The sequence below is a fragment of the Budorcas taxicolor genome, chromosome 3 (genome assembly GCF_023091745.1).
Source record: "Budorcas taxicolor isolate Tak-1 chromosome 3, Takin1.1, whole genome shotgun sequence".
Lineage (NCBI taxonomy): Eukaryota > Metazoa > Chordata > Mammalia > Artiodactyla > Bovidae > Budorcas > Budorcas taxicolor.
This window is the reverse complement of record NC_068912.1, coordinates 91,548,646-91,568,887: the sequence shown is the minus strand read 5'-3', so window position 1 is coordinate 91,568,887 and position 20,242 is coordinate 91,548,646. Positions and strand designations below refer to the sequence as shown.

The window sequence follows — 20,242 nt, the reverse complement described above, 5'->3', positions numbered from 1 at the left end:
GCTGCTGTGGACTTCTGGGTACCTCTAACTAGCATCCTTGCTATGCTGCAGCCAAGCAGTATCTTTTCATCTGATCCCACCAGCCACTGTTCCCCATCTCCCACCCCTCCCCTGTGCTCGCTCATGGTCTAACAGCAGCAAACCGGCTCCATCCTCAAGCTATTCTCTCAACCATCTGCTTGTTTCCTTGCTCTTAGCTGATACCTGGCTGCAGCCTTCTGACGTGGTATCATTTTCTCTCCATGACCCTCTGGGGTAGATAGAGGTGAGGTGGGCTCCTCTTGGTCCCTCATTACTGCTTGGAGGTCTCTGCCCCTTCTTTCCCTGGAAATCCTTAGCGACATCCCCACCACCTCCACCCCCATCAGCCCCCAAATGCCCGGATCACTGCCACCTTCCCCAAGACTGATGCTATCACTGATATGGTTTAACCTGCCCCCTGATAATCCTGTTTGTCCTCCAGCCGTCTTCCCTTTCACCTGGCCTCTGCACTGACTTTCACATCATGCTCCTGAGCACAGGATGACAAACTAGAGCATGTGGTGATCGGTCTGTAGGTGGATCCAGCCCACTGGCTAAATCCAGTCCCTGCCTGTGTTTATATATAGTTTCACTGGAGCACAGCCACACTCATTTGTTCCAGCACTGCCCGGGGCTGCTCTTGGGCTACAAAGGCAGGGCCGAGCAGCTGTGACAGGAAGTATGATCTGCAGAGCCTAAAGCCTTTGCTATTTGGCCCTTTCAAGAAGTTTGCTGATCTCCTGATATTATATTCACTACCTCTGTTGACTTGGGGGAAAGAAAAAAAATAACATCAGAGCTATGAGTTGAGTTTATTCAGTATCTCACTGAGATTGCCGCACAGAAGATCCACTGTCAGACAGTGCTGAAAAACTGCTGTGAAGAGCTAAAGGTGAGGTCAGTATGTATGTGATTTTGGCAAAGGATACATGTCATCCAGGGCTCCTCCGGTGACTCAGTGGTAAAGAAACTGCCTTTCAATGCAGGAGACACAGGTCTGATTCCTGGGTCGGGAAGATCCCCTGGAGAAGGGAATGGCTATCCACTCCAGTGTTCTTGCCTGCGAAATCCCATGGACAGAAGGAGCCTGGTGGGCTACACTCCATGGGGTCACAGAGAGTCAGACATGACTCAGCGACTAAACAACAACTGTCATCAAGCACGTCTCTTGGTTGAAGGTTGTTTCTAGTTACAAGGAACAGATGTCTTATTAATGGTTTTACTGCTTTACCAAGTACGTGAAGATGCAAGAGTTTTGGAAAATTTTCTCCTCAAAATATCTTCCAACTATGCGAAGGTCTGTTCTGGTAGTTTGCCAAGAGCACAGACAGCGTCATTCTTGATCTTTACCCTGAATTCTTTTCAGGGTGTGTTGAAGGTCAGCGACTACAGGGCTAAGGACTTCATTCCTGCAGAACTGGATGCTGGGGGAAAACACCGCAGTTTCCATTTCAAGCCTTGGTCCTCTGGCCACCCCTACCTATCCCTTCCTGCCACGTATGCCCTCCAGTGCTCTGACGTCAACTCTTCACCCCAAGGAGCATCCAGGCCAGCATGTCAGTCCCGTCAGCCCCGCATACCCTCACCAACCCCTCCCCCAAGCTGGCTCCGAATTCATCACGATCCCGTCCCAGCTTCTCCAACCCTGCCTCAACTTGTCTTACTCATCCGCAAAATCTCAACCGTAGTTAAATCTAACTTTCTCCTTATTCTCTGTCCCATCTACACAGCTGAATTTGTGAAAACCTACAGCCATCAGGGCGGGTCTCTGTAAATGCACGCTCAGGAATCTTTGGCAGGCCCACTGTTGCCTGGCAACCCTATGACATTTTCCCAGTCAACTCATTCCCACCCTCCAAGGGACAAGTTCCCAACTCCTCTCTTCTCAGTCCTTCAACAACCCCTCGCCCCCTCATCTTGGCTGAAGTCCTTGTTTCCTATTTCACTGAGGAGCAACTGGAAGAGAACGCCCACACCCCATAGAAACTGCTCCATTAACTGTCCGGGGGGTGACTCTCCAGGCTCTCACTAAGGGCACCCTCCCCGCCTGAGCGTAGGGCCCGCCCGTGCTCAGGGCTCACCCTGTGAGCACGCCCTCTTTCCTGCTCTGCCAGCGCATCACCATGCAGTCATTTCTCCTTCTGTCGTCTCCCCTCCCTCCCACCCCCCCGCCCCGGCCCCCGGCTACCACCCCACTGCTCTGCTTCCCCCAGTACTGAGCCTTCTCAGACCTCTGGCTTCACTGTCCCCACCTCCTTGTCTCCATTTTCTCTTTAACTCACATCAGGCTTTCAGCCCCATGGCTCAAGGTCATCACCAGAGGTCAATTCTTTGTTCTCGTCTCACTCGGACATTTGACACAGTTGTTCATCTTCCTTCTTGTCACACTGTCCAGGTTGCCAGTTCTCCTGGGTTTCTCCTTCCTTCCAACTGATGCTGCCTTCTCCTCTCCTGGCTGGTTTCTCCTCCCCTGACCTGTAGGGCTTGGCTCTGGGACTTGTCTTCTCTAACTTCCCTCACTTGTTTAGTCCCATGACTTTAATTAACATCTCTCTGCTGATGCTACCCACAGTGGTATGTGATCCTTCAACCTTTGAAGATTTGACATGTGGGCCAACTGCCCACCTGACATCCCACCTGGATGTCTGAGAAGCATCTCACGCTGACATGTCCCAGACCAAACTTCTAATTTTCCTTCCCAGACCCCTCCCCGACATGGCGCATGGCAGTCAATGGCACCTCAGGTCACCCAGTTGCTTGGGTCCCTAACCTTGGGGTCATACTCTGTTGGAAATCCTGTTGGTTGGTTCAATCTTCGCAGTACCTCCCAGATCTGAGACTGCTTTCCTCCTCCACTGCGACCACTCCAGACAACAGAATCCTTCCTTCTTCTTCTCTTCCTCTCTAGTCACCCTACCCATCTGCTCTCCAGCCAGCTGTCAAAACTATTGTTTTAAAACAAAAATCAGGTCATGTCATTTTTCTGTACAAAGTCCTCCACTGGCTTCCTTATCACACAAAGCAAAATAGAAAGTCCTCCCCTGAACTACAAGCACCTACACGGTCTAGGCTCTAGCTGCTATTTGACCTCATTCTCCACCATGGGTCTAGCTAAAGGGCCTTCTTCCTGTTTTTTAAAAACATGCAGGTTTGCTGTGACAACTTGCATCCTGCTGTGACGTAAAAAAAATGGAGTTGGACCCCCACCTCTCACCAAATATACGAAACTTGAAATGGATCAAGAACCTAAATATAAGAGCTAAAACTATAAAGCTTTTAGAAGATAACACAGGAATGAATCTTCACGATTAATGCTAAATCTCCACTGGATTTAGCAACGGATTCTTACAGATACGACACTCAAAAGCATGAGTAACACAAGAAAAACTAAACTGGACATCATCAACATCAAAAACGTTTGTATTAAATCAAAAGACATTGTCAAGGCAGTGAAAGACCACCTACAGAATGGGGGGAAATATTTGCAAGTCATGTATTTGATCAAGGTCTAATAATCCAGGATATATACAGAACTCTTAAAACAACAAAGATCAACAATGTAATTAAAACTGGGCAAAGGATCTGAATAGACAGTTCTTCAAAAAATATATACAAATGGCCAACAGGCACTGCAAGGATATTCAACATCATCAGTCATTTGGAAAATGCAAACCAAAATTACAGCAGGATTCTACTTCTCACCCACTAGGATGGCCACAGCAAAACACCAGAAAACAACAGGCACTGGTGAGAACGCAGAGATATTAGAACACTTGCACGCTGCTGCTGGGAATGCAAAATGGCTCACCACTGTGAAAACGCCTGGCAGTTCCTCAGCAAGTGAGACACAGAATTATCACACAGATCCAGCAGTCCCACTTCTGGGCAGAGACTGCCCCCAAACCAAAAAGTAGTATCCAAATAAATTTGTGTACATGAATGTTTACAGCAGTGCTATTCACAAAGCCAATAGGAGGAAACAACTCAAATGTCCACCAGCAGATGAGTGGAAAAACAAACTGTGGTTCATCCATACAATGGGGTTTTTTTCAGGCACACAAAGGAATGATGTACTGATACATGCTACAGCGTGGATAAACCTTGAGAACAGCCTTACTGAACAAGCCAGACACAAAAGGCCATGTGTTGCCTGATTCCATTTATATAAAATGTCTAGAATAGGTAAACCCATAGAGATGGAACACAGACCACCGGTTGCCACAGAGTCTGGGGAAAGAGAATGGGGAGTAAACTGCTTAATGGGTATAGGGCTTCCTTTCAGGGCAATGAGAATATTTTAAAACTAGATACAGGCAGTAGACACACGATATCATGAATGTACCAAAAATACTGAATTGCATACTTTAAAATGGTTAAGTTTATGTTTTCACTTCAATTAAAAAAAAAGGAAAACAGCAACCCAGGTAGCCCAATGAGGAGCCGTGCTCTGGTTCCTCCTCTGCCTGGAGCACTCTCTTGAGTTCTGCCTGGTGTGTCTTCCCCATGCTGGTCTCTGCTCATAAGGCAGCTCGCGAGAGGCCTTCCCTCACCCCCTATTTAAAATGTCACCGCTCCCCATCTCTCATGGCACAGTACCAAATTCTTACCCACAAGTCAAGGACACGCCTGACAGCTACCCCCAGCCCTAGGCAGGACCAGTCGCTTCCTGTGGCCCTTCTCAGGGCCAGTGGCTGGCCGCTTGGCCAGGCTACAGTGTCTCAAGCATGGGACAGGTCTGAGTTCCCCAGAGCAGCCAGCCAGGGGACCTGCTTTCCGGCTGGTACTCCGGGAAACTGCTGCTTTACGGAAGGTGGCCTTTCCGCAGAAGCAAGCACTGCGCTGCTGGGTGGGAGGCTGCTCCGGTTCCTGCGGACAAAGCCACTCTCCTCCCCCAGGGGAGAGGAAACCGCGCCGGCTCCCAGCCCGGCCAGGAGGAGCCAGGACTACTGGGAAATCCAAGCCTCACCTGGAGTTCCCAGAAGATGCTGCGTGTGTGGCGGTGATAGTAGTGTCGCAAGGGGATGTACTCCAGGCCCTCTCGGTTTGCCTTCAGGTAGTTCTCCACGTGCTTGAAGAACCACGGCTTGTAGTAGTTGCCAATGCTGTTCAGCTGAAATGCCAGAGGGCACTGCTGTCAGAAGGCAGACAAGCCCCAAAGGCCACTAGGGTGTAACAGAGATGCCTGGCTTCTGTTCAGCATTCCTGGCCTCCTTAGAGCTCTTTCATGTCTGTTAATCACCTTGGAGGCTCTTGAAAGCTGGATGAGGTTAAGCACAGCGGGTTTTCTCTAGCAGAGAGAGCAGAAGCTCATGGAGGTTAATGGTGAGCCCAGGGCCCAATGGTGAGCTCCTGACAGTCTCGAGAGCTCAGCCCACTCCTTCTCAGGGAGAGAACTGAAGAGCTGATGCCCACTGAGGTCGGCCACAGTGCAGTGGTCCGCACAGGCATGTTCCTCCCTGCCTGCCTCCCACGAGGCCAGTGTTGGCACAAACACAGTGGGGGTCACCTGTCCCACTGGATCTCCCAGCTGACAGTGTTTACTGACCAAAACGCTTTCCCTGCTGCCTTGGACCAAGCTCCACATCCTCTGGCCAAGGCATTCCCCCGACAGACAGCCAACATCAGAGGGAGACGCTCACTGTAAAGCTACGGGCTTCCTGGTATTGAGCCCCGCCGTCTCCAAGCCTCAATCTTATGTTTAGCTGGTGTCTTCTTCAGTCCTATATGGTTCAGGACTTTACCTACTGTGTGCCCTGGGGTGACTTAGCTTCTCTGGGCCTTAGCTTATTCACCCATGAAGGGGACTGTGAGTCGATGCTTTCAGAGAGAGAGAGGCAGGGCAGGCGCCCAGAAAGGTCACAGGCTCCAGGTTGGGTGGCTGAGGCCTGGCCCTCACCTAGTAGCCCACTAGCTATGTGACACTGAGCAGGTCACTCTGAGGTTGTTTCTTCACATGTTAAATGGCAGTAAAAATAGATACTTTGTGGGAGATCTTTGTGCCTGTTAGAAATTACATACATACACTGCAGATGCTTGGGCCCATTCTCTGGGGGTGGGAGAGGCACCCAAGTTTTATGGGGCAGGTGAGATAGCAGCCAGTTGGGGCTCAGCAAATGGACAGGAGGAAGCAAAGAGTGGAGGCCACATAGGAGAGGGGACCATTGGATAGGGTAAGACAAGGACAGAAGCAAGAAGTAAGCAAGGCCAGGGTCGCTGGAGAATAAGCCTAGCATGGGCTAAATGGCCATGAGGGAAGAGGCCCCAGCACCCAATGTGTTCATTCTTTACCCCCTCCATGACCTTGTAGACATGCATTATCTCCTCCAAAACCTCCCACGAAAGAGGTGTCCCTGTCTCACTAACCAGGAGAAAGAATCATCAAGGTTAAAGAGGCTACCCAAGGCCAAAAGGCTGGCGAGAGGCAAGGCAAGGACTCAAGCACATCCCCTGTTGCAAAAGAACGCCAGGGCTGGACGGCAGAGAACCTTAAATGGGAGGTTCTGGAATGTGGGCATTATTAAGAAAAAAACAGAAAAACAACTATTGATTTTTTTTTCCTGATTCTAAAAGCAACACACGCTCCTGGTGAAAACCTTAGACGCTGCAGAAATCAGTAACCTGAAAGAGAGATGCCCCTGTAGCCTCATCCTCCAGAGGGAACTACTGAAAGCTAATATGTGTTCATTAGGTTTTATTTTCATACACACACATGGATTTATAGAAATGGGACTACCCTGTTCCTGCTGTTTGCCAGTTTGCTTTTTCCACTTTTGATGCACTAGGCTGATCCTGGCAGGTTACTTAACCTCTCCAAGCCTCATTTTCAGTACAGGCAAAATGGTTGGAAAGACTGAAACAGATAATATAGAAAGTGCCAAGCACAGTGACTGCCCACAGTAGGGGCACAGTATTCAGTTCCTGCCTCCTCTCAACGCCCTCAGCTCCTTGCCAGTTCCTTCCACCCCAGAGCCAGGCAGCCTGTGCCTTCCATCTCTGGCAGCCAACACTTGCAGCCCATCTACGTATCACCCTGTGTGCAGGTCCACTCAGTTGAGAGGCCACTCTGCAGGGAGTAAACAGGGCCACAAAGCACAGGCTTTGAGCCTGGGCTCAAATGGGCTAAAGAGCCTATTGGTTCAAGTCAGTCAGAGCATGGAAGCAGGTCGCCATAGGCTGGCCTCCACCTGTGCATGCAAAGAGGAGTCAGACCCAACGGGAACAGAGCAATCTGACCTAACCCCAGGTGGGCCTGGCCACATACACGGCAGTGACACCAGCTGCGTGATGAACCCGAGACTTGGAGGTACCTAGACACAGGTGCTCCTGGTGCTCATGACTCATCAGGAACTATTTGCGCCAGAGAAGCCCGGGATGGTGCGTGTCTCCCAGGGCACACGGCAGCCCACTGGCAGCCCACTGGCAGCCGAGAGACCACAGGAGCTCCAGTACCAGCCCGAGCACTCAGATAACAAGCCACTTCCTATCTCTGGGCCTCCCCTGTAAAATGGGTGTGGACCGCCTCCTCTCAGGATCTGCGGGGTGGATGGGCTGCATCCTCACAGGGTGGGCAGTGCCTGGCATGCAGGGACAAACTCCTGAGCAGCCTGCCGAACAGGCATGTCGGGGAGACGCGCTCCTCAGATGACACGTGCCCAAGTCTCTGGCATCCACCACTCTCCCCGGCCCAGTTCCCATGCGGAATCAGGGTCTTTTTCACAGGAGCACTTTACAAAGGTCTGTGGCCTTAGGCCCAGGCCCTCTGCCACTGATACCAGGCAAGCCTCTGGAGGAAACCCTTGTCGTCTTGGGGAAGAAGGGAACTGGTCAGAGTGTTCAAACATTTTCAAAGCTATGCAACCCCCTGGACACAATCTCAGCTTTAGGCATCTAACACATCAAAGAGATGACTTTTGGTGGGGAGATGGGAAGTGATTCCCCTTGGTCCCTGCCCTCAGCTCATCACCACTGGCAGTCTCCAGGGGAGTGCCTCAGAAGAGAGAAAACCTCTGGATGAGACCTCCTTGCCAGGTGACTAGATTCAGATTCAGAGTGACACACTGCCTGGGCTTTGGCCCAACCTGAGCTCAGGCAGAGGAAGTGCTCGGGGGCACCGGAGCGTTTGTGCTTGGGGTCCAAAGTCCTGTTCCTGCTCCGGGATCCTCATCCTCCAGTGCTCACTAGCGTCTCACTAGTAGGAATGGTGCTCGATCAAAGTTTGCAGATGATGCTAAATTCTAGAAGCAGGTATGAGGGTACAAACACTCAACCAGGAGTCAGAGACCCAAATTTAAATCTGTCCCAGGCCTGCTGTGTGTCCTCAGAGAAGCCTCTTTCCCTCTCTGGACCTTCATGCCTTATTTGGACAGTGAATCGTATCTGATGATTTTTGAGCCCCTTTTGATTTTAAAATGCTTTAAGTACATAGGGACAGTTAAGAGCCTTAAGATGGCCTATCATTTGATGCTACTTTAAGGCATTACTCAAATTATAGGCGAAAGATGTCCACTGCTACGTTAATTAAAATAATGAAAAACTGGATGCAACTTTAATTTCCAACTATGGGGCAGTGGTTCAAGTAGATGACAGGGCATTTGCTCACTGCAATGTTTCTGCAGACATTAAATATGAAGGCAATGTAACCGACATGCAGAAATGCTTATCACACTAAACCAGAAAACTAAAAATTTTATACCAGTGAGCACAGCTGAAGACAAACCGAAACACTGCAAAGAAATGGTAATGTTGAAAGTACCCGAGAACTGCAAGATAAAACGAGCTACTATTTTTAACCTTATCAGATTGGCAAAAATGAAAGAGTGATGCTGTCCAGCACTGGCAAGAATGTGGGAGAAAGGTATTCTCACACACCACTGCACTGCTGCAAGCGGACAGAAACACATGTTTTTCTGGAGGGCCACTGGTCGTATCTATCAACATTCAATGTGTTCAAACCCCTGGGTCAGAAATTCCTTTTCTTAGACTTAGTCCTACAGAAACGCATGTACAAGAGGCCAAGGATAGATGCGAGAGAATCTTCAATGTAATCTTATTTGTAAGAGCAAAACATTTTAAGCAAAATACTCATTGGGAAGCAATGAGTTAGGTCAATTATTTGCAGGCAACAATGGAAATCACAGGACAATACGAGAGCGTGTGTTTGCACAAACACACATGCACATATACAGGCCTCAAGAGTGTAGTGTTACAAGGGGTCACTCTGGGTGCATGCTTGGGTAAAGAGATGTACTTTAACTATTTCAACACTGTTACATGACTTTGTAAAGGCTTTAAAAAAATCTATATATTGAAAGAGAGGAAATAAATCTGTCAAACAGGTTAGCAAGAGCTGGCTTGGGTCATGTTTATGCATGGAGCCTTTCTTTTTACTTCTGTATACTTTCTAAGCCTCTCATCAGACACAAATACTTTCTCAATGGACAAAGAATGGCTATTAAAAAATACACAGCAGGGTCTTCCCTGGTGGTCCAGTGGTTAAGACTCTGCCCTTCTACTTCCAGGGGTGTGGGTTCAATCCCTGGTCAGGGAACTAAGATCCTGCATGTTGGGTGGTGTGGCCAAAGATAAAATAATAAAACTTAAAAAAAAAAAAAAATTACACAGTGTCAATCTGGATTCTGAAGCATAAGATCAATCACTTTGTCATCTTGTGGAAGTTAACATGGCCTCTTGGAACCTCAGTTGCCTCATCTATAAAACGGGGTTACTGCGAGGATCAAAGATTATGCCTGTCCCTGGCAGGTGGTAGGGACAGAGGAAGTGGATGCTTTGGTCACTGCCAAAGATGGCCAACTACTGATGCTGCTGCCTGAACCCCAGGTGGGCTGACCCAGGTCACACCCTTGAAAAGGGTGGCTACCAGGGTCAGGGTGGGGATCTGGCTCTGCTCCCAGCCTGCCCGGGCTGTCCTCCTTCTGTCCTACCTTGCTGGGCTCTGCCTCGTCCGTCATGACCCCCGTCATGATGACGGCCTCCTCCAGAGAGTAGAGCAGCCCTTCCACGAAGTGGTTCTCCGGTCGCTGGGACTCGCGGGTGAATTTGTCACAGATGGCCTCCAGGCCGTGCACCGGCTCAAACCGCAGCTTGACGTACTTCTTGGCAGGGATGATGCGGATCTCGGCAGCCACCAGGAAGCCCAGAGTCCCGCAAGACCAGGGCACAGCGTAGAACAGGTCTGAGTTTTCCATCTGCAAAGCGGAGTGGACTCATGCTGCACATCTGACCCCTGGATCCTGTACTACAGGGTGTCATCAGCAGTGGGGTGCAGACAACCCAGGGCCTGGGCTAAATCCCTGTCTCGGCACTACCTGTGTCAAGGACAGGGAAGTAATTCAAGAATGTCTGCCTCCTCTCTCCGCTGATAAACAGGTTAGAAGGCGGGGCCCAGGCGAGGGTTTAGGGAAATGCGCTGAACTGCTGTGAATCCTCGAAGAGGTCTACCTTGTTTAGACCAGAGCTCTCAAGCCTGGAGTCCTGCCCTGGTCTCTGTGAGGTCAACAGAGTGACTCTCGCAAACATCTGCTTCTAAGGGACCACACTGTTCCTCCCATCCCAGGGGCCCCCATATATGCTCAGAGAGATCTGAGCTGATTTAAAGTTTCGATCCTGGCTGCTTCTTAACTGTCTGCATCCTACTTTGGGCAGTGGAATTGCCTCTTTTCTCCAAAGCAGCCCCTCTTATTTTTCGCTACAACTCATCTCGGCATAGAGTGTTGATGCTTGGGCCTGACTTCAAGATAGTATGGTGACATGGAGAGCTAAGGGCATTGACATGGGAGTCCAATAAGCAAGGACTGAATCCCAGCCATGTGAGATTTACTAGATATGTGATTTGGGGAAAGTTTATTAACCTCTCTGTGCTTTGGTTTCCTATCTGTAGAAAGTGGCTAATAAAAGTTGTTGGTGTTGTTTAGTCACTAAGTTGTGTCTGACTCTTTTGCAACTCCATGGACTATAGCCCACCAGGCTCTTCTGTTCATGGGATTGCCCAGGCAAGGATACTGGAGTAGGTTGCCATTTCCTTCTCCAGGGGATCTTCCTGACCCAGGAACAGAACCTGTGTCTCCTGCATTGGCAGGAGGATTCTTTACCACTGAGCCACCAGAGAAGCCCAGCTAATATCAGTACCCACTTCATAAGATGGCTTAACAACTAAATGCTTTAATATACATGAAGCATTTGTAACAGTATCTGAGCACACCTCAGGGGCTATAGAAATCTGTTATTATCACGAATACAGACCTAGACTGGACAGGGGTACTTTAAACGAAGCACCCCCAGGGGAGCCACCTCCCAAGGGTCCTTAATGCCCAGGGCAGCCTGGTGGGGACATCCCCCACCCCTGAACTCACCGGTGTGCATCGCACAAAGCTGCCATCAGCCAAGACCAGCTCATAGGCAGTGCAGATGTGCTGGAACAAGCCATATTTATGGGATGAAGACTCGATGCCTGTGCCCATGATCAATCCTCCTGCAGAGACACGTGTGTTAGGCAGGAAGAGCTGGAAGGGGTTGGGGGAGAGCTAGGAAAAGACACCTCGCTAGAGCCCGGGACGCTCACAGCATGAGACAGGCACAAGAGGGCTGGCATATCTTAGGAGAGATGTCCCATCTCTGCAGATGTGGAGAGCAGGAGAGAGGAGGAAGGGCTGAGATGTGAGCATGAGGGCTTATTTAAAGGTGGGGGATGGGTGGGAGACACACCACCACCTCTGGCCAGACCCAACTTAAGGCACATTCATTTCAACAGGAACCTTGATGAAAGGCGGGTTGGTTGGGTGGGGGAAACCCTTGCAAACAGCTGAAGGACCTGAAGGGGTTTCCTTGGAGAAGAAAAGGCTCTGGGACCTGGAATCCTATGGAAGGAGAGACTAGATTTGCGCTGTGTGTTCCAGGGGGCAGAACTGCAACAATGGGTACAGGTTACAGGGAAGCAGGTTTGAACCAGAGATTGAAACGTGCTGTCTGATAACATGAGGGGTTCAGACACATACTGGCAGGCAGTGTGCACCCGGACTTCAGAGCTGAGTGAGCTGAGACAGGGTGGCTTCCGTCACAGGTGGTACGGAAGGTGGGCCGAGGTCCCTTAGCTCTGATGCTAGGACTGTCTGAGGGCTTACCCACTGTGAGGTCATCCAGCTCGGGCAACACAGGCAGAGTCCAGCCAATGGAGGTCAGCAGGGCAGTCACCTGACCCATGGTCACCAAGGGCTCCACTCGGACAATCTATTGACACAGAAGAGAGACCCTGGGTCACAAGGAAGCTGTCAGGCTGAGTGAGGGATTCTGCCTGCAGGTGTTGTCCCAGACCTTCCCGAACAATCATGATGGGGATTCCTGTATGGCCTCTACAGCCTCTTTCTAGAGGATTCCACAACCTCTAACTTCATTGAATGGGGCCTCTGGCAGTGGGTTTGCTAGGGTTTAATTTTTATACTTGTATATTTATTTATAATTTAATCTTTATACATAATACTTAGTTTATTTTTCTTCTAGAAGAAATACTCATTTATTTGAAAGAAACAGCATACACAAAGAAGATAAAAATCATTAAATCTAGTTCTTTCAAGTATCAATTTTACTATTCTGACTACATCTCCTTTCAATATTTTTCCATGCATATCTATATTGCTATTTTTTGTTTTAATACAACACACACACAAACACACTTCTAACATAGACTTGTCTTTTTCTAAAAAAACTAATTCTATACTGTGACATCATTCCTTGTCATTAAATGCTCCTGGAAAACATGATTTTTGTTCAAAGGACAGTACAATATTAATTCACTATCTGGCATCACTGGTTTACTTGGCTCTGTTCATGTTAAACCTGGTATTTCTACTGACACAGTATTCCTATAATTTTTTACACTGTTCAGTTTGATATAACCTTCGAGGCAGATCCATCTCTTCTGACCTTAAACATGGTCTTAAAGTAAGCTGCTTGAGGAAAGTGAAAAGTGAAAGTGAAGTCACTCAGTCGTGTCCAGCTCTTTGAGACCCCATGGACTGTAGCTTACCAGGCTCCTCCGTCCATGGGATTTTCCAGGCAAGAGTACTGGAGTGGGTTGCTATTTCCTTCTCCAGGGGATCTTCCTGAACCAGGGATCAAACCCAGGTCTCCCGTATTATAGACGCTTTACCATCTGAACCACCAGGGAAGGCAAGCTGCCTGAGGAAAGTGGATCACAGAGACTGCAGTAGAGGAATTCTGAAGTGTGTCCATTTTCCACTAGAGATCAAAGAAGCCCAACTAAAAGAACTGTGGACTGACTGACATGAAAACTGCGGGCTGAGCAAACATTATTTTTGAAAGGGCTGTCTTGAAAATTATGACTCAGACACTGGAGGAACCAAGGTGATTGGCAGTAGAAAAAATCAGACTATGTGAGATTCCTTAAAAATTTGTTGACTTGAATAATTTTGCCTGTGTCACCATAAAAACAAACAAACTTTTACACTTAAAAAAAAAAAAAGACAGAAACATGAACGTGTCATCAAGTGGTCTTCTGCTTCCTGTCCAGATGGAGCAAAAAGAACTAGTTTAACCCTACTGCCTGGAAAAAAAAGGACAAAATAAATGAAACAGGAGTTTTCAACATAGTGAACATCAGACAATGAAGTTAACGATCTCTAAGAGACAGAAAATCAACAGGGTGAGTTCTGTGGCTGGCCCAGCTAGCCACCTGGAGTTAGGCAGTATAGGAAGGGGAGTCCTGTGGACTCTGAGTTGAGGGCCCGATAAGACAAAGGTGAGCAGAGTCTGCAGGACAGAGTGCTGGGGAGGAGAGAGCTGCCGAGAGAAAACTCTGAAGTACTGCCAAAGTGCCCACTGAGTATTCCGCTGGGAACTGATGGGCACACAGGAGTAAATTACCCAAGGCTGAGGTCAGGGAAAGAGCCTGGAAGGTGACAGAGCCATGGGCTCACACAGGGCAGGAAATACTATTCACTCCCAGAGTCCAGACTGGAAGACTTTATGACTCTTAGGGCAACAGGTAGAGTGCTTCTAAGGGTCTTGCCTCAGCAGCAGGGAATAACTGCCCCTAGATTACATGCTACTTCAACCCTACCTGAAAACTCAATACCCAACTAGATCAAACTCTTTCCCAGTAACTTGGCTATATGTCAGAACAAAGCTCAGGAAGATTTACAGGGGTACAGAAATATCCAGTGCCCAATAAGGTAAAATCCATGATGTCTAGAATCCAAAGTTGACTAGGCATGCAGAGAGGCAGGAAAATTCAACCCATCCTGAGGGGAATAATCAATCTGTCTTGATAAAAACAGACCCCAAATTGATAGATATTAGAATCAGCAAATAAGGGCATTAAAATAATTATTACTATAATCCTTATGTTCAAAAAGTTAAGTAGAGACATTTAAAAGGCAGTACAAAGATCCAAATCAAACTTCTAGAAATGAAAACCACAATGTTGGAGATGAAAAATACACTGATTAGGACTGATGTCAAATTAGACACTGCAGAAGAACAGCAGTGAATTTAAATATACAGCAATAGAAACTGTCCAAAATGAAATATACGGTGGGGGGTGGGGAACTTTTATGAATAGCGTATCAGTGAGCTGAGCTATGAAACAACGTCAACTGGCCCAACTTATGTGTAATAGCAGTCCTCAAAGGAGAGAGGAAGAGAAAGAAAAACTACTTGAAGAAATAATGACCCTTGAATTTTCAAATATGATGAAAAATTATATGGCTCCCAAGCACAAGAATTATGAAGAAAACTATACCATGACACATCATAATAATTGCTTAAAACTAGTTACAAAGAGAAAATCTTAAAGGCAGCCAAAGGAAAAAGATATGTTACACACAAAGCATGAGAGATTTCTTATTAGAAATAATGCAAGTAAGAAGATGCTGGAGTAACTTCAAAGTACTGAAGGAAAAGGACCCGTCAACCTGGAATTCCAGACCCACTGAAAATATCTTTCAGAAATGAAGGCAACCTCATAGCCATTAGGATGGCTATTATTAAGCACAAAACAAAACCAGAAAATTACAAGTGCTGGTAAGGATTTAGAAAAATTAAAACCCTTGTGCACTCTCGGTAGGGATGTTAAATGGTACAATCACTGTGGAAAACAGTACAGCCATTCCTTAAAAAATTAAAGATAGAACTGCCAAGTGAGACAGCAATTCCACTTCTGGGTATATACCCAAAATAATTGAAAGCAGGGTCTTGAAATGATATCTCTACACCCATGTGCATAGCAGCATTATTCACAATAGGTAAAACATAGAAGCAATCCAAGTGTCCATGGATGAATGAATGCATAAGCTAAATGTAGTACAGATATACAATGGAATATTATCCAACCTTAAAAAAAGAAGAAAATTCTGCAATATGCTATAACATGAATAAACCTTGAAGACATTTTGCTAAGGAAAAAAAGCTAGTCACAAAAGGACAAATACTGTATGGTCCACTTACATGAGGTACTTGGAGTGGTCAAAATTATAGAGACAGACAGTAGAGAGTGGTTGCCAGGGTCTAGGGAGAGGGACGGTTAGGGAGCTATTATTTCATGGGGGGAGAATTTCAGTTTTACAAGAGGAAAAGAGTTACGCCAATGGATGGTGGTGGTGACTGAAAGACAGTCGCATGGGTTTAATGCCACTGAATGACACACTTAACAACGATTGAGACGGAAGTTCCCTAGCGGTCCAGTGGTTACGAATCTGCCTACCATTGCGAAAGACACGGGTCCGATCCCTTGTCTGGGAAGATTCTACCTGCCGCACGGCAGCTGAGTCCATGAGCCACAGCTACTGAAGCCTGTGCTCTAGAGCCCACGTGTCACAGGAAGAGAAGCCGCCACAGTGAGAAACCCACACACTGCAACGGAGAGTAACCCCTGCTCGCCGCAACTAGAAAAACCCCATACAAAGCAATGAAGACTCAGTGCAGCCAGAAATTAAGTAGTTAAAGATTTTTTTAAAAAATAAAGAAGTGTCAAAGGAGTTCTTCAGGCCAAAGGAAAATGAAAAAGATGGAAATATAAATCTTCAAAATGAAGAAATGGTAACAATATGGGTAAATATATAAGATTTCTCTTATTTAAATTTCTTTAAAAGATAACTACTGGTAACAATAATAATGTAGTGTGGGGTTTATAACATATATAAAAGGATGACAATAATAGCACAAAGGTGGGAGGAGAGAAGTGGAAGCATATTAAGATGCTTACACTACACATCAAATGGGATACCATCACTTGAAGTAGATAGTGACAAGGAAAGCATATACCATAAATCCTAAAACAACTGCTAAAATAACAAAACAAAGACTTACAGCTTTAAGTCTACAAGAGCTAAAACAATCATAAAAACTATTCACTAATCCAAAAAACAGACAGAAAAAGGGAACAAAGAACAAATGGCACAAACAGAAAACAAAGAGCAAGGCAACAAATTTAAACTATCAATAATAACATTAAATGTAAGTAGTCTTAAATCTGAATTAAAAGGCAGAAATTGTCATGCTGGATAAAAAGCAAGACTTAATTATGTGCTGTCTACAAGAAACACTTCAAATATAAAGATACAAATAGATTAAAAGGAAAATGATGGAAAAAGATACACCATGCTGCCACTTAGACAAAGTAGATTTCTGAACAAAGAATATGGCCTAGGAATAACACACGGCCATATGTTTACAGCAGCACTGTTTACAATAGTCAAAACACAGAAACAATTTAAATGTCCATTGACAGGTGAAAGGATAAAGAAGATGGGGTGTATACATACTATGGAATACTACTCGGCTATAAAAAAGGATGAAATAATGCCATTTGCAGCGATATAGATGGACACGGAGATTATCATATTAAGTGAAGGGAGTCAGAAAAATACCATATGATATCACTGATATGTGGAATCTAAATTATGACACAAATAAACATATCTATGAAACAGAAAACAGACCCACAGACACAGAAAACAGACTTGTGGTTGCAACAGGGGAGGGAAGGATTGGGAGCCTGGGTTTAGCATATGCAAACTATTATACACAGAACAGATAAATAAGGTCCTATGGTAGAGCACAGGGAACTACATTCAATATCCTGTGATAAACCATAATGGAAAGGAATATGAAAAGGAATATATATATATATTTATATAGAGACACACAGCTTGACTTCCCTGGTGGCTCAGATGGTAAAGCGTCTGCCTGCAATGCGGGAGACCTGGGTTTGATCCCTAGATCAGGAAGATCCCCTGGAGAAGGAAAAGGCAACCCACTCCAGTACTCTTGCCTGGAAAATCCCATGGATGGAGGAGCCTGGTAGGCTACAGTCCATAGGGTCTCAAAGAATTGGACACGACTGGGTGACTTCACTTTCACAGAGACATACACAACTGAATCATTTTGCTGTACAGCAGAAATTAACACACTGGAAATCAATTATACTTTAAAATTAAAAATGACAGACATATACTTATCTATGAAACAAAAACACTCACAGACAGAGAGGACAGACTTGTGGTTGCCAAACTGAGTGGCAGGGCAGATGGATGGACTGAGAGTTTGGAATTAGCAGATGCAAACTATTATATTTAGAATGGGTAAACAACAAGGTCCTACTGTGTAGCACAGGGAACTATATTCAGTATTCTGTAATAAATCACAATGAAAAAGAATATGAAAAAATATATATACATATAGTTGGATCACTTTGCTGTACAGCAGAAATTAACACAACAGTGTACACAACTATACTTCAATAAAAGAAATTTTTTTAAAAAGGTAGTTTCACAATGATAAAGGGATCAATTAATCAAGAGGAAATAAAAATCCCAAGCATTTGTATACCTAATAACAGAGCTTCAAATTATATAAGCAAAACTGTAAGAAATGGAAGAGATAAAAACAAATCTATAATCACAGACAGAGATTTCAATATCCCCCTTTCAATAACTGTTAGAATAAGTAGAGAGAAAATTCTTAAGGATATAGAAAACATGAACAACACTATCAACGAACTTGACCTAATTGACACTTACAGTACACATCATCCCCAAACAGAATATACATTCAAAAACAAACAAAAAAAAGGTTCAAAAACCAAAAAAAGGTACAAGAAACATTTATCAAGTAGACTGTATTCTAGCCCATACAGTAAGTCTCAGTAACCCAAAAAGCATTTTAATTATATAAAGTATGTTTTCTGACAACTGTAATAAATTGGAAATCAGTAATAGTAAGATCTCTGGAAAACTCCTAAATATTTGGAGACTAAATAACATGCTTCTAAAAAACTTCTGGGTCAAAGCAGATATCAAAAATGAAACTATAAAGTAATTTGAATTGAATGAAAAGGTAAGATATCAGATTTGGGGACAGCTCTAAAACAGTGCTTAGGGGGAAATTTATAGCACTAAACATCTATAATAGACATAAAGAAATGTCTAAGTCAATAACCTCAGCTATTACCTTTAAAAACTAGACAAAGAATAAAATTAAACCCAAAGTCAGCAAAAGAAATTAACAAAGATCAAAGCAGAAGTCAGTGAAATAGAAAAACAAAAAAAAAGAGAGCAAGAAAAGTCAATGAAACCAAAAGCTGGCTCTTTGAGAAGATCAGTAAAATTGATTAACTTCTAGTCAGATTGCTAAGGAAGAAAAGGGAGCAGACACAAATGATCAGTATCAGAAATCAAAGACATGACATCAGCACAGATTCTACACATGTCCAAAAGGCAGTAAGGGAATATTACAATAACTTTATGTCAATCAACTACACAACTCAATAAAATGGACAAATACCTTCAGACACAAACTGCCACAGCTCCCAAGAAGAAACAAATAAATTGAAGAGCCCTATATCTATTTTTAAAAAACTTAATTTGTAGTTAAAAACTTGCTTGCAAAGAGAACTCCAGGTTCAGACGGCTTTGCAGGTAAATTCCATTGACTTTTAAATAACAAAACCAGTTCTACACAAACTCCTCCAGAAAAGTGAAAAAGAAAGAATACTTCCCAACTCATTATTTTGGACTTACTAATATAAAGCTATAGTATTCAAGACAATGTGTTCTTGGCATACAGACAGGCAAATAGATCAACAGAACAGCAGAGTCCAGAAAAAGACCTGAAAATATGGACAACTGATTTCAGCAAAGGTGCAAACACAATTCAGCGGAGAAAGGACTGTCTTTTCAACAAGAGGCTGGAACAATTGGAAATCCGTGTGCCAAAAAAAATTTTTGGACCCATATCTCATATCAAATGCAAACTCAAAATGAATCATAGTGCTAAGCATAAACCCTAAAAATGTAATACTTCTGGAAGAAAACAAAGAGAAAACCTTTGAGACATGGAGTAGGACAAGATTTTTTAAGTAAAACATTAAAAGCACAATCCATAAAAGAAATTACTAAACTGGACTTTATCAAAATTAAAACAACTTCTGATTTTCAAAAGACAAGCCAAACACCAGGGGAAAATATATGCAAACTGTATATCTGATAAAGGTCTTGCTTCATCAGTGTGCTGGTGAAAATGGGACTGTGGAGGTAGCTCAGAGGGTAGGCCTCAGAATATAGTAAGAAAACAAACAACCCAATTAAAAATTTTTAGCAAAAGACCTGAACAAGTACTTCACCACAGGCATATAAACAGCAAATATGCACATGAAGAGATGCCCAACATCATTCATTACTCATTAACAGTTAAAAATCACACTGAGATACCTACAATTGAATGGCTAAAATTAACTATACCAAGTTTACAATGATATGGAACAACTAGAATACTTGTGGAGATGTAAATGTTACAACTACTTTAGAAAATAATTTGGCAGGTTCTTAGAAAGTTAACCATACACCTACCATATGACCCAGTGACTCCACTGCCAGGTATTTACCTCAAAAAAGGACAAATGTCCACACAACAATTTGGACTATATCCAAATGTTCTTCACCCTTTTACTTGTAATAGACCCAAACTGGAAACAACCCAAATGTCCATCAATAAGTGAAAGGATAAACAAACTGTGATTGGAATACTACACAGCAATAAAACAATGTACTTCTGATACATGGATGAATCTGAGAATAATTATGCTGAGTGAAAGAAGCCATACAAAAAAAGAGAGAGGGTACATGATACATGTTCTATGTATAAAAACTCGATGTGCAGTTTATTATATGTCAAATATATGGCAATAAAGCTG

General features: G+C 44.8%; 1 protein-coding gene and 1 non-coding gene across 2 annotated transcripts in view; one reads left to right on the top strand and one right to left on the bottom strand.

The window, feature by feature from the left end:
* DHCR24 (24-dehydrocholesterol reductase) overlaps positions 1–20,242 on the bottom strand; it is a 33,700-nt gene that overhangs the window by 8,051 nt on the left and 5,407 nt on the right. Inside the window, exons 3-6 of the mRNA XM_052636750.1 lie at positions 12,159–12,264; positions 11,391–11,509; positions 9,963–10,226; positions 4,988–5,131 (exon numbers count right to left, since the gene is read on the bottom strand). Coding sequence (XP_052492710.1) covers positions 4,988–5,131; positions 9,963–10,226; positions 11,391–11,509; positions 12,159–12,264 — 633 coding nt within the window. The remainder of the gene's footprint in view (positions 1–4,987; positions 5,132–9,962; positions 10,227–11,390; positions 11,510–12,158; positions 12,265–20,242) is intronic.
* On the top strand, positions 12,747–12,893 carry LOC128045876 (small nucleolar RNA SNORA8). The gene has a single exon (XR_008199206.1). It is a non-coding gene; the product is annotated as a small nucleolar RNA SNORA8 (small nucleolar RNA).